The 14,430-nt window shown below is 31.3% G+C and overlaps 2 protein-coding genes across 4 annotated transcripts; one reads left to right on the forward strand and one right to left on the reverse strand.

The window, feature by feature from the left end:
* Positions 1-494: 494 nt before the first annotated feature.
* On the reverse strand, positions 495-1,708 carry LOC145009770 (uncharacterized). Its single transcript, XM_078968403.1, has 3 exons — positions 1,629-1,708; positions 803-1,539; positions 495-652 (listed from the first exon to the last, which is right to left on the reverse strand). The coding sequence occupies exons 1-3, from the start codon at positions 1,706-1,708 to the stop codon at positions 495-497; spliced, it is 975 nt and encodes a 324-aa protein (XP_078824529.1).
* A 2,159-nt stretch (positions 1,709-3,867) lies between these two features.
* MHK (Protein kinase superfamily protein) lies at positions 3,868-7,842 on the forward strand. Of its 3 annotated transcripts, none has more exons than XM_078968024.1 (18): positions 3,868-4,091; positions 4,482-4,867; positions 4,954-5,032; positions 5,115-5,183; positions 5,275-5,364; positions 5,456-5,594; positions 5,688-5,790; positions 5,879-5,931; positions 6,055-6,121; positions 6,259-6,367; positions 6,442-6,507; positions 6,636-6,704; positions 6,799-6,859; positions 6,944-7,054; positions 7,135-7,166; positions 7,280-7,325; positions 7,425-7,488; positions 7,582-7,842. In XM_078968024.1, the coding sequence occupies exons 2-18, from the start codon at positions 4,860-4,862 to the stop codon at positions 7,715-7,717; spliced, it is 1,302 nt and encodes a 433-aa protein (XP_078824150.1). In that variant the 5' UTR covers positions 3,868-4,091; positions 4,482-4,859; the 3' UTR covers positions 7,718-7,842. The 3 variants fall into 3 exon arrangements, with proteins under 3 accessions (XP_078824150.1, XP_078824152.1, XP_078824151.1); XM_078968026.1 differs by having other exon boundaries at positions 7,585-7,842; XM_078968025.1 differs by having other exon boundaries at positions 3,868-4,020.
* The last annotated feature ends 6,588 nt before the right edge of the window (positions 7,843-14,430 follow it).

Here is a 14,430-nt window from a genome sequence, read left to right on the forward strand (position 1 = left end):
CGTGACTTTTGTCTATAATATACATATATTTCTTATTTTCAATGGTCACAGTCTTTGTGTCATATCCTTTGAAATATATGTCATTGAAACTTAATAAGTTTCTATTAGACTTTAGAGAAAATAAGGCATTTTCTATACAAAAGTTTGTACCATTTGGTAATATAAAATGGGCTTTCCCGGTTCCCTCTATCAAGTCTGCAGGACCTGATATTGTATGTATAATTGTTTTTGTTGGTACTAATTTTGAAAAATATTTCTTTGATTTCAGAATAGTATGTGTACTACCACTATCTGCTATACAAAGATCTCCAATCTTTTCTTGGTGTTGTGCTCCAGTTGGACTCATATTAAACTTCACACATGAAAGGAATAATAAGTGAATAAACATAATCATAATTATTATTAAAAGAAAGTTCATTTATTGAAGGAAAGGCATTACATGCAAAATAAACGAAGGAAAAACAGTTTTACTAGCACAATAATAGATTTTTTTTTTAGTTAATGTCTTCCATGTCATTGCAGAAATCGGTAACATTTAGCGGAGTGAATTCAACATTATCAATGAGGTTTGCTTCCTTTCCTTTTCCTTTAATGGACTCTTGATAAAGTTGACAAAGATGTGCAGGTGTGCGACAGGTCCTTGACCAATGGCCTGTGCTACCACATCTATAACATGAACCATCAGATTTTTGTGATGTCCCAGTGTCATGCCTTGCCACTTTGGCCTTATCTTGTATGTGGACATTGTTTCTTTGTGAATGTTGGTAATTATTCCTTTTCTAGCCACGACCACGATTATTACCTTGTCCACGACCAGAATTATGGTTCTGATTATAGCTTTGGTTTCGATTAAAATAGCCACGGCCTCGTCCTCGACCACGACCACGCCCTCGTCCACGTGTATTGTTTCGATGACTATCAATATTTGTAGCATTTGCTTCAGGAAGTGCTACTGATCCCGTTGGACGAGATTCATGGTTTTTCTTCAAGAGTTCATTGTTTTGCTCTGCAACGAGCAGACATGCATTCAGTTCATAATATCTTGTGAACTTTTGCATCCGATATTGTTGCATCAAGGTAATTTTTGTTGCATGAAATGTGGAGTAAGTTTTCTCCAACATATCTTCATCAGTAACTTCTTGTCCACAATATTTGAGTTGTGAACATATTCTGAACAAAGTTAAGTTGTATTCATTTACTTTCTTGAAGTCTTGAAACCTCAGTGTTCTCCATTCATCTCTAGCATTTGGAAGTATAACTTCCTTTTGATGATCAAATCTTTCTTTCAAAAGATTCCAGAGAATACTTGGATCAGTAACATCAAGATATTCAAATCTTAACATTTCATCAATATGCTTACGAAGAAAAACTTGTGCTTTTGCTTTGTCTTGTGCCAAGCAATTATTAAATTCATTTATAGCATTTGAGATTCCCATGGACTCAAGATGAATTTTTACATCTATCATCCATGGCACATAGTTTTTCCCGCTAACTTCAAGTGCTGCAAACTCGAGCTTTGCAATGTTGGACATAATGTAACTATAAATTTTAAACAAAATAAAAATAAAAATCCATTTATTTCAATAAATATTACACAAAAAAGAAGCGGTAAAGCTAACATTGCATACAAGCCTAAAAGTAGATGAAATTCCATATTATCTTCGATGTTAAAGATTGGGATAAAAAGTAATATGACTATTATAGTCATGATTATCACAAACGGGTGAATCATCATGAACCTTGATTTCTTAAAATTGATTTGTTTGATAGAAGAGAGAAATATTTATTGTGGGTAAAATAACCAGGGTAAATATGTTTATTTATAGTAAAAAAATATAGCCGTTGTTTTTACTGTTTATAACCGTTGCACACACACACACACACACACACATATATATATATATATATATCCGTTTTGTATATTTATAAATCATTTAATAAGATTTATAACTAATACATAACTTTACTTTGTATAATTTTATTAATTAGATACATTAATAAATATTAGTAAATATTAAAATAAAATTATGAAGAGTAAAAAATAAACATTGACATGTATAAATAAATATAATTTAAATGTTAGTATGCATAAAGAAAAGTCAGTTGCATAATATAAATGTTAGTATGCATAATTAAAAGTTAGTTGCATAATGTAAATGTTAGTATGCATAAATAAAAGTTAGTTGCATAATGTAAATGTTAGTATGCATAAAAAAAAAGTTAGTTGCATAATGTAAATGTTAGTATGCATAAAAAAATTAGAATACATAAAGAAATGCTAGTATAAGAAATAAAAATCGTTAGTAGTCCATAATGTCCATAATGTATAAGTTTTATTAATTTATTAGTATTATTATTTATTTAAATATGATGAGGGTTTTTATAATTAATAATGTTTTTACTAAGTAATACATACCTTGATTAAGATAGATGTGATTTCTACTTCTAAATAACCTTTGTTTGAGCTTTCGTGCTGATAACGTGTTATAAATTTGATGTAATTAAAAGAAGATTATTAAAACTAAACTAAGAACCTTTAAGAAAGAAGAAAGAAGAAAGGAGATTTGGAGAGAATTTGATAATTTATATAAAGTATTCAAATTGGTGTATCTTTTACATATGTGATAGTGCTATTTATACTAGTTAATCACTAGACATAATTAATGAGTTCTTACACATATTTATCATAAGAGTTAAAAATAACTCTTACACATTTGACATATATATATATATATATATATATATATATATATATATATATATATATATATATATATATATATATATATATATATATATATATATATATATATATATATATATATGGTTCAAAAGACCGGTCCAAAAAATAATATATAAAAACCAAAAAAATATACAATTTATTATGATACGCGTATGTAATGATACCATTTTATGTGTGTATAAACCGTTTGTGTGTGTTTTCTTATTTTCGGATCTTCTGGTTTAAATTTAGCCAACAAGTTTGCTTGTTAATTGTTATATTCATTAATAATCCCCTTTAGCTGTAAATATACCATTAGGCGAAGGGCATTTTGGTAATTACACTTGACTTGTTGTATACTTTTCCACAACCAATCAAATATCTTTGGTTTTAAAATTTAAAATTTAATACCTCATTAAATAATATAAAATCAATTGATTATAATAAAATATATTACCGGAAGACCCTGAACATGGGGTATACTGTAAAAATCGGTCCCTTGTATTTCGATTATAGCAACTTTACCGCAAGACTCATCTTTTTGAACTGTTTTGACCCATCATTTTCGAGATCAACTTTCTACTATCTAGTTATTGTATTTTTAATTCTATTATAATTGTACTTTTACATTTTTTTTTGTTAAACATGCTTAATTTCGAGGTAAAAAAACTATATGATTTTTTTTAATTTATGTTTTATTTGATAAATAAAAGTATTGGTTGGCAACAAAGTTAAATATAACTGTTAGAAACAAAAACTCATTTGTTTTTATTTTTTTTAACCTGTGTGAAGATAACTTGCAAATAAGAATTTTTATATTGTATTTAAATTAAATAAAATTACAATTTTTTGAAAAAATATACTATTTTCATGTACTAAATGTTAACAAGTTGGGAATGGAAAAATTGATGTATGATCCCCAAGTTATAATTACAAATATGGCCATAAACATACATATGCCATGCACATGATGACTGGATACCAACAAGTTCAGCAGTTCAGACTAGAAAACTCAACAAGTTTAGGGACGAATTTGTCACAATGAAATATAAAGGGGGTGTTTGGCTTTACATCAATAGTTAAAGTGGGCGAAATGTAACCGTTTCTGCAAATATTATTATTTAATTTCTTTGGGTTCATCCCCTTCGCTTCTTCTGCGGATTTGGCTGTTATATACCAACACCATTAATCCTTTCTATCTTCTCTTTGTAATTTCAACGAATTTGTTCTTGCATTGCTGATCTGAATTCTGAATTTTCTCTAACTTTTTCTTCGAGATCTTGGGGTTATCGTTGATGGTGAGTTGGCTCTCTATTCAATTCGCATTTTCCCCAATTTTCGATCCAGTTCTTACAAGAAGTGATTAGAGGTTAAATTCTCATTTGCATTCTATTATATAAAAAAATTAGTGCTAATTAATTTTGGTCTGAGCCTCTCAATCGACCTTTTTCTTGTTGGTTTTGTGGATGTTCAATTTTGTTTTTCCTGTAAAAATTTTGCTGAAACTTCATAGTATGCGATATAATATTTTAGTTTTTACTTGTAGATATTTCTCTCTGTGTGAAACTAATTGTATGAAATAGTTTTAGCTATCAGATATTATTCTCGAATGAACAGTTTGTTGTGTATTTGAATTTCTTGGCAATTACTTCACGACTACTCAAGTTTTTTATTTTATTTTTTCAATTTGGGGATTCCTTATAAATTTTCACGTTCCTCATCAAATTCTCTCACAGTTTTCTGTTTTGTGATTTTGCAGATAGGAAGCGTATGAACAAAACGTAGATCATATTGACTGACATGAACGAACCTTTTCAAGTCTGTCGAATCATTAATCTACTGAAACTAGATCAGAATTATACAAATTGTAGATAGCAGCAGCGACTTTTAGATGATAACAGTTGGTTGCAGCTTGTAGAGGCTGCATCTAAGCATGTTGATTGCTTTCGAGTTGATGTTTAATCATCCTAACAGTAAAAAATGGGGTTTCTACGACACTTTTCATAGTTTTTTACACCTAATAACTAATGGTAGTCTACAAGCAACCGAAGAACACTGTTTTAACAGTGTAGAAGCCTCTTTTTGGACCTCGGAAGTCCATTGACAAATTCATCAATTACTTGCTTCAGTGTCAATAATGGAAAGGTAAATTACTTTATATTTTCATTGTTGACGCTTTCATTCCTCTGTTTTTCTTTTTTGATGTTTTCTGATGAATAATTTTTTTTCAGATATAAAAGTGTAGAAGAGATTGGAGATGGAACTTGTGGAACTGTATATAAAGCCATCAACCTTGAGACATCTGAAATTGTTAGTTCTTTCAATCACTAAAAAAAGATACTTTTTAACAAAAAACTTCATATTAGTTGACAATTTATCACATATATCACAGGTTGCAGTCAAGAAGATGAAGAGAAAGTATTATATTTGGGAAGAATGTATGAATTTACGTGAAGTTAAGGTATTTCATGCTTCCTTTTCATCAAATCTTCTGTTCTCACAAATTATATAAAATATAAATTGTTAATAACTTTCTTGTTTTGAATACACAGTCCCTCCGGAAACTGAATCATCCTAACATCATAAAGCTGAAGGAGATTGTGAGAGAGAATAATGAGCTATTCTTCATATTTGAATACATGGTATAGTTATATATTCATAGTTCATGACTTCATATGGATTATTAATCTATTAAGATGATTATAAATATCTTTTTGTAATGTTTTTATTTAGGAACATAATTTGTACGACATGATGAGGGAACGCGAAAGGCCATTCACAGAGGAAGAGATTAGGGGTTTGATGACTCAGCTTCTTCAAGGACTTGTACATATGCACAGAAGTGAATATTTTCATCGGGACCTAAAACCTGGTATACAATTTACACATGGGATTTTTTTTTTTTATCTTTTTCAGATTGTTAATTATAATATATAATAATTTGCTAATTTTTTTCATTTATTAGAGAATTTGTTGGTGACAAACAATACTATAAAGATTGCTGATTTTGGCCTGGCTAGAGAAGTGTCATCTGAACCTCCTTTTACTGATTATGTTTCTACTCGCTGGTGAGTACTTCATTTTTATTTTGAATTTTTTCTTAGGAAGTTTTTTTTTTTTTTAAAAAAAAGAATAATATTTTGTTATGTGAACAAGGTATCGAGCACCAGAAGTCCTGTTGCAATCTTCTTCATACACTCCTGCCATAGGTATCAACTATCATGTCATTGTTTTATATAACTTTTTTCAACAATGTTATTTTTTATATTTTGTGGGTCCCATCCCATCCATGATTTCTCCATAATTAAAGATTAAATGGGATTGGTTTGTAGATATGTGGGCAGTTGGTGCAATACTTGCTGAACTTTTCACTTTGTGCCCGTTGTTTCCTGGGGAAAGGTTGCTTTTCATATAAACTTTTCACTTTTATTTTTTTTAAAGAAACCTTTTATTATATGTACACAATGTTTTTTCCCTTTTTCTGAAGATAAGGTTATTAAAGATGATGAGAGATATTTGGTTTTATGATTGGACAGTGAAATAGATCAGTTGTACAAGATATGCTGTGTTCTTGGCACACCTGATTGGACCCTTTTTCCGGAAGCAAGGAATGTTGCAAGGTTAATGAATATCAGTTATTCAATGGTGAGTCTGGTTTTGAATTTTTTTTTTGTAACTGCGGATAAGGAGGAGGGTATTTACGTCTTTTCCCTTTGTAGATTATGCCTGCAAATCTTGCTGACCTTATCCCAAGTGCAAGCTCTGAAGCTATTAATTTGATCAAGGTAAGTAGAATTTTTTTTTTTTTTTTTTTTTGATGAGGATAAGAAGAGGGCATTTATGTCTTTTGCACAAACGAGAGATGAAGAAAGAGTCTTGTCCTGTTTTTGATTTTGTTATTATTGTGATGTAGCAATTGTGCTCGTGGGACCCACTAAGGAGGCCGACAGCAGAGCAGTGCTTACAACATCCGTTTTTCTATGTAATGCATTTTTGTTCATATTATTCGTAAAAATCTTTGTTCTTTTAGACTCTATTGGTTTTACAATCTGACATGTCATCGTAATTTTCCATAGGCTAATACGTGGGTCCCGCGTCCACTTGGTGATCCACATCAGCTGAAGACGGACAATGCAGGTGTGTAATTTTTGAAACATATTGATGAGAGGCATTAGTTATTGTAATATGAATGATGATGGTGATGATGATATGATTGTACAGGATCACAACCAAATCTTGAATTAAATCTGTGGGATTTCAGCCGTAAAAGTACAGCGGAGGATTGTTTTCTAGGTTTGACCCTGGCAGTCAACCCTAGTGTTTCCAATATCGGTAACAAACTTTACCCTTTTTCCAATATTAATGAATTTCACAATAAGTTTCCTTAAAATTGTTTTTTTTTTTTTACACAGAAATGGTCCACAAGACTCGAAGCACAAAACAAGTGAGTTTTTATACTTTATTATAACACGATTAATGATATGTTGTAAGATTTTAGAAACACAATCTACTTTTTCTTTTCCTTCTAAATTTTGTTCCTTTTTTTAATTTTTGCAGGATCTTCTGTTCTGCTCAGATTATGAGGATGAATCACAATATGCTGGTACGTTTTTATTTCATAACAACTCAAATCTCTCTATATATATAATCTGAAATAAGAAAATAACAATGGATGCTCTTTTTTTTTTTTTTTTTAATACAGTTTTTTGGTCACTTTTCCCCCCTGATCACCCACCAGTGGAATCTTCCTTGTCATTAGCATTCAGGTTTCTTCCTTGAAAATGTTGTGGGATTTATGATGAAAAGTGGGATTATATAAAGTGTTTTATGATATGTATATATATATTTTTTTTTCACAGCAGTGGAATTCCTCACTCTACAATGGGAATGGGAATGGGAGGTGGTGAATCTGGTGGATTCAGAATGGCATCGCTGCAGCCTAATTTCTTGACCATGTCCTCTCATTTCCAGCAGCACCAGGGTCACTGTCGTTGACTTTGTCTTGTCTTATTAAGACATTTCTGTAACATTTTTGTTTTTGTTTTTGTTTTTTTTTTAATAACCAACCAATGAACATATATACAGTCAGACCATGAAACCACACATTGATTTGTCCCCAACTTATGGAATTGCTTTTTTTTTTTTGGTTATCAAAATATATGTATATAATTCCCCCCAACTCAACAATCAGTAGTGCATCCTGCAAATACAAAATATAAATAAATACCAACATAATTAATAACTTATCCCAAGTACATGTTATCTCAAAATTGACTGTTTGAACTATTTGGAACTCCGTTGTAAGTATACAACTTATTTCTAATACTTTATAGTGATTAGGATTTTATATGAAAAAAAATCATCATATATTTGCTGTCTTTACTTTTTCGATAGCTCTTCTTAAGGATATAGCCAAACTATTCTATCTACTAATTCAAATTTAAATCATTAAACTTCCAACAAAGCTTTATAAATTCAGATCTAACATGTATATATATAGCATGTGTTTGGGAGACTTATTTAAAAGAGAGAATATCATATATATCTTTATTAAAAATATCAAATGTCTGGGTTACTTCAAAATATCATAATTTATTCTTCTTAAACAATCAAAATATCAAATTCATCCAAATCATCTTTTTAACTTTTTAATCATTATTTATTTTTTTAAATCATTATTAGTAAAAGAAAACCTAAATGGACCAAATACTCTAGCCTACTAACATGTATATATGTGACATCCCCAAAATCACGGTCAGAAAAGATCGATTTTCATTTATGCTTTTAAAATAAATTTAGAGTAAATCCTTTTGATTAGAAAGAGTTGCGGAATTTGTTCCCAAAACAAAACATGATAAAATAATATTTATCAAAGCATTTCATCAAGAGATGCATTTTCATTATATAATTAAAACTCGGGATGTCATGTTCCGATACAGACCATTAAGCATAAACAATAACATTACAAGTCATTCAACAAATATATACATATACAGACTTGTAAACAAAACAACTTGATGGTTCGTGCATCTTACGCCCTTGTGCCACTTCCTGTAATACAAATAAAACTGAGTGGGTCAGGCTTGGGAGCCTGGTGAGCATATAGGGTTTTCAACCCACAATAAATAAATTATATTTAAATTCACGAACCAATCACTATCCCGATTACCCATTCCCGTTATCCTCACTTTACGTCCCTAAAACAACATCTATCTCAAGGGACCAAATCTAGGATTTTCATCGGGACGGACATTACTGCTAAGGGGTTTCCTCAACAATAGATATCCTAAAGGCAACCATGAGGGGGATAGAGTACACCGGTGAACACATCGTTCACAACACCTACAGGTTATGAACCTGCTAGCGTTCCACGAGACTGTCTAGAAGGAGTTTGTGGTCGTTATCCATACTCCGCTGAATAACTAGGTCAACAACAACAACAACATCGAGGCCTCTCATCTGTTTATTACACACCAACTATCTACCCATGTCCTACCCAACATATTAGTAGATAAAAATATATATTTTTATACGTAGTTTAAAACCTGTATATATCATTTTCATTCAATATATATTCCACACAACAGATGAGGCATACCCACATAACACGTATTTCATAGAAAACAAATCAGATCTATGTGTTTAAAGAGAGTGAATATACATTCACTTACATAACAACAAAACTATACACATAACACGTATTTCGTATAAAATACTTCATAATTATGCGTTAGAAGAAAGTAACTACACACTCACTTGATCAGAAGATGATCGGACAACACTACAGCTTGCAAAAGTAGTAATCCTCAGCAGATCTGGAAGATCTCTACAAAAGTCGAATTTCTCGCGGGCAGAGCTTCAACTCGGAAACCGCACTTCTCGGGATCTCGGGACTTGCTTCGGGACTCGGGGATATTACCGGGGCTTCGGGGTACTTCTGGCACGCAAATCGAGGTAAAACGGGAGAGAGAAGAGAGAAAATAGCAACCCTAAACGGCTGGCCCTTCAAATCTATTTATAGGGCAATTTTGGCCCTTGCCACGTCGTGGCAACCTTTTTCCACGTCGTGGGCTTGGTCGTCACTGCATGCGTCATCCCAAGTTGCATCTGGGGGCCTCCCGGAGGTGTCAGGACACTTGCCACGTCGTGGTCTCTGACAGTTTTGGGGTTTCGCGCCCCGAACTTCAGAAATTCATAACTTTCGCATACGAACTCCGTTTTCGACGTTCTTTATATCGCCGCGAAGGTGAGATCATGATCTACAACTCTCGTTTAGACTTCATTGGCTAATTTTGACTTTATTTTTAATATATTATAAGTATATTACTTATATATTATTTTTAGTAGGCCGGGACAGGAAAACTCCGTTCGAAATTCATAACTCCTTCATCTGAACTCCGATTCCGTCCGTCTTTCCGTCGTTGCACTACTATCAATGAGATATTCAATTCTCATTTAGATCACTAAGGATAGATATCTATCTACCTTAAATTCACTATTTACATCGTGCTGGGTCGCGCTGGATCGTGCCGGTTCTGTCGCGAAACTTCGACAGGTCATAACTTCTTCGTTATAACTCGGATTTCGGCATTCTTTATATCTTCGGAAACCTTGTTTCAACTACTACAACATTATCTAAAGATATCGAGTTTATTTTACACTTAAATTTTAACGCTTATTTTTATTCTTAATTAATCAAACCACATAATTAAGCAATTAAGCACAAAACACATAATACTCAAATAATACACTTCTATTATTTCAAAATGGGTTACAAAGGTTAACCTAGACCATTACATTGCTAAAAATGGCAAGCCCAGAAACACAGGCGTTACAATATAGCATGGTGTTTGGGGTGGTTTATTTCAAAATCTACATAAACTGTATTCTCAATATAAGTATCTAAGAGTATTGAACTAGTAATTCTGTAGTAATTTATTTATGTATTATATTTTATACATGTATCATCGGAGCAATAAGGGTTAACATATATTTTGTAAAAATATACAAATATGTCGGTGAACAAATTGGATTACACGAGACATGTTATAATCCTAGTTCCGAGATGGATTGTATATATTGATCGAGACTTTGATTAAATTTTAGAAACAAAGTAAAGTACATAGCCATATTATATAATTGGCTCATAAGAGAATTTGATGTGCAAGGATGACGTCGACGAGGGACAAGTTTCTTGATGAACTCATATGAGGATTTAGTGTGGATTGTTGAGTTGATATAGAAGTGAAAACATAGTTATTTTCTAAGCACACAACCTTATAAAACTAATTGGTTTTACTTAGTTGTTCCATGTATCAGTTGTTTACTATTTGTATTCTGGTGGAGTCTCCGATATACTATATTATGCGTACTATGTTGATATTACTGATATTGCATGTCATTGATTGTGTTTGATGTACTTGCCTTTATACTATCTAGTTGCAATGCTAGGTTGTTCTTTTATTGTATATTAATGTTATTGATGCTGCTTGTTATTATTGCCATGATCAATTAGGTGGTGTTATTAACTTATTGTTGTTGATGTTACTCTTTGTCATCGAGAGAGTACAACGACTATCACCGACCATTCTAGACGGGTAAGTGGACATTAGTTTGAGTGTTGTAGTTATGACTTATTTAGGTGGACTTCCAATCGTTAGGGGAATTGAAGACATTTTTTTAATGGCCAAATGAATTGAAACATTGTTATCTAGGGTTATAGTTTGGAGTTATGTTTTTTATTATGTGATGATTCTTGATTGGGAAATCCCTTGGAGTTTTTAAAATTAAACATCGGGTGTTAGTTTTTATGTTTTAAATTATATGTGATTTTGCATTTAAAATATTTATAAAAAAATTGGTTTTTAAAAAAGCATCATTTTTTCAGAAAAAATTGGACCAGAATTTAAGAATGTCACACATAAAGCTCAATATTAAATATACTTTAAATCTCCCAATTCTCAATGGTCGACTTTCAAAGAATACCCCCCCTTCTTTTATTTATTTATTTATTTATTTAAACTTCCCAGCTAGTTATATACATCAAGGGGTAAAAGATCTTGTATTTTATATACATCAAAAACTTAGTTATATTTATTATCGTATTAAATTAAATACATAAGCCTTATGCGTGTGCGTGTTGGAGTGAAGTTTCATGACGATGAAGCTAAGGAAACCAATATGTAACTTCTCTATGTCAAATTCTTGATTATGATGTATTTTCTAAACAAAAATATGACATCATAACTGTATTTCTTATCATATATTTATAATGAATAAATTTTTTGTTTTTGTTGTTTAACAGTATGTAAAGGTAATAAATTGGTCGGGGTGGACGAATAGTGTAATTAATCAAAATGAGTAATTTTGAGTACCAGTCTAAACAAGTTGGGTTGTTTGAGTTGACTCTAAAATCCTTTTTTATTCAATATTTATTATAATTAACACAATCAAATATGATTAGAACATTATATTATATAGAAAAATTAATAAAGCGATTTAAGAGTTGTCAAATATGTGCTTCTTACTTGTTACCAACATCTACTTCTGTTGTTTGTGTATACTTTCTCATTCATGTTATTTTCTATTTTCAGTCTAGTCTTATTTCTGTATATGTCTCTTTTTCCTTTGTTACACACTACTCGTTATTTCTTTTCTCTGAGTTGTCATTTCTTTTGCAGGAGATCACTCGGTGTAGGCCTTGGTTCTTTTCATGTCGGATGTTATCTTCGAAAACACCTTGCATTCCTCTTACCCAATTATTATGAGACCAAGATACTCGTATTATTATTCTTAGTATTTGTAGTAAAAATTGTAATCAAAATATATATTATGTTAAAGTTTTATATTTTAGACAAATTATTCTATCATGCGTCCTCTTTTAGGTTATAAACATTGTTCTCCTATTTAAAAAATACAAGTATACTTTGTCTACTGGTTTGTGACTGTTTAGGTAAAGAAGAGTTGGTGAGTTCAAATATTCCAAGTACCCTTTTTGTTTTATTCCTTCTATCATTTGTTTTATAAATATAATACAACTGTTGTCATATTATCATTACGCTTGTTCATAAACGAGGTTTTATGGCCGCACGTTGCCGCGGTACTTTAAGCAATGAAGTTTAAGTTTCACATTGTTTAATAAAATTTATTTAAATTTGTTGATGAAAAGTGTATGAATTATGTATTTTGGTATGTTAAATTTGTTAAATGGTTAAGTAAAAAGATATAACACTTATAATATAAATAAAAGCTAAATAAACATATTTACATAAACAACTTTACATAGTTGTAAACATATTCAGAAGGGACATTGATATTCAACATATTTTAAGTAATGGCAACAACAACAGTTCTTCAAAAGGGGCAAAAGTAGCAGTTCTTCAAAAGGGGCAAAAGTAGCAGTTCTTCAAAAGGTTTCAACAAAATACACGGTAGTAACAACCCATGATGTAACAAAATATCGCAGTGACAACTATCCCAAATGTTTTTACATAGCACGACAGCTCTCCAAAGTTTTTATAGAAAACATGGCAGAGCCTCAAAAGTTAATCATATTTCCCGTGACATTGTTCAAAAAGCATAAATAAATATTGAATATAGGAAATACTAAATAATTGATAGACAATCCATGATATTACATATATACCTTACTGATCTGCATGACATGGAGCACAACTACTTGTCTTTTCCTCGTGAACCAACACAGGTTTTGTTGTTCACGTTTGTTGCATCAACACATTTTTTTTTGCTTCTTAACCGACTTACCATCTGTTTGGTCAAGAGAATCTGCAAAAACCTTCAATATTATTTTCTAAATAATAAAAAAAATGATATTATATATATATATATATATATATATATATATATATATATATATATATATATATATATATATATATATATTCCTAAAATAGATTCTAGAAGAAACGATTAGTAAGATTTATGTACCTTCAGATGATGTTTGGAAAAGTTGTTTCTGGGCAGATTTCATTTGGTGATGTTTAGTTTCAGCGGAAGCGGGTGTGATGGGTGATGTTGTGAGACGCTCTTGAAAGGCTTTTGCTGGAGTAACAGAAGCAATAGATGGAGGATCAGTTGATGCAATGAGTGTGTTTTTTATGGTGCTGAGGCAGTTGGTTGGTTGATAATGTCTGTTTCTGTGTGACTTTCTTTTTCTGGAGAAACTATATCTTCAAAAACAGCATCTGCTACAAAGTCTTTAGCACTCGGCCTACAGAATCTTGCGAATCGGAATTGAATTATTTTTGGCTGGCCTATGAGAATGGTGAGTGGTGCAGGCAATGTGTACGGATCAGTGTATCCATGATGATCAATGAGTGTGTTGCAATCTGTTTGGAACAACATTCTAGCTGCAGCATCAAAAAAGACTATCTTTGCTTGAGCGGTCTCATCTGCGATGTATGCTGTGATAAAAAACTTGTTGAACGATTATTAGACATATATATGTTAAGATGATTATACTCAAGTAGTTGACATAAAAAACATAGTACTTACAAATTGTTTGGTTTAGCAACTTGATCATGATCTTCACATGCAAGTGTGTTTCCTCTTTTTTGAAGTTTTTTACGACATTCATGACATGCTTTATAAAACCAACCCTTGCTTGCATCTATGCTAACCAGAGATGCTTTGCAAGTGAACTGAGCTCCCTGTAATATTATCTATATTAAATTTAAAACTATAAAATT

The sequence above is a fragment of the Lactuca saligna genome, chromosome 8 (genome assembly GCF_052625555.1).
Source record: "Lactuca saligna cultivar CGN05327 chromosome 8, ASM5262555v1, whole genome shotgun sequence".
NCBI classification, from domain to species: domain Eukaryota; kingdom Viridiplantae; phylum Streptophyta; class Magnoliopsida; order Asterales; family Asteraceae; genus Lactuca; species Lactuca saligna.

Excerpts from the sequence above, each read along its gene's own strand:
- LOC145009770 (XM_078968403.1), bottom strand. The coding sequence starts at position 1,708 with ATGACTATAATAGTCATATTACTTTTTATCCCAATCTTTAACATCGAA. Across the intron at positions 1,540-1,628 it reads TTTCATCTACTTTTAGGCTT|TTACATTATGTCCAACATTG; the intron begins GTATGCAATGTT and ends TAAAATTTATAG. Across the intron at positions 653-802 it reads TAATTCTGGTCGTGGACAAG|GCCATTGGTCAAGGACCTGT; the intron begins GTAATAATCGTG and ends GTGGTAGCACAG.
- MHK (XM_078968024.1), top strand. Across the intron at positions 6,368-6,441 it reads TGAATATCAGTTATTCAATG|ATTATGCCTGCAAATCTTGC; the intron begins GTGAGTCTGGTT and ends TTCCCTTTGTAG. Across the intron at positions 6,705-6,798 it reads TACAACATCCGTTTTTCTAT|GCTAATACGTGGGTCCCGCG; the intron begins GTAATGCATTTT and ends AATTTTCCATAG.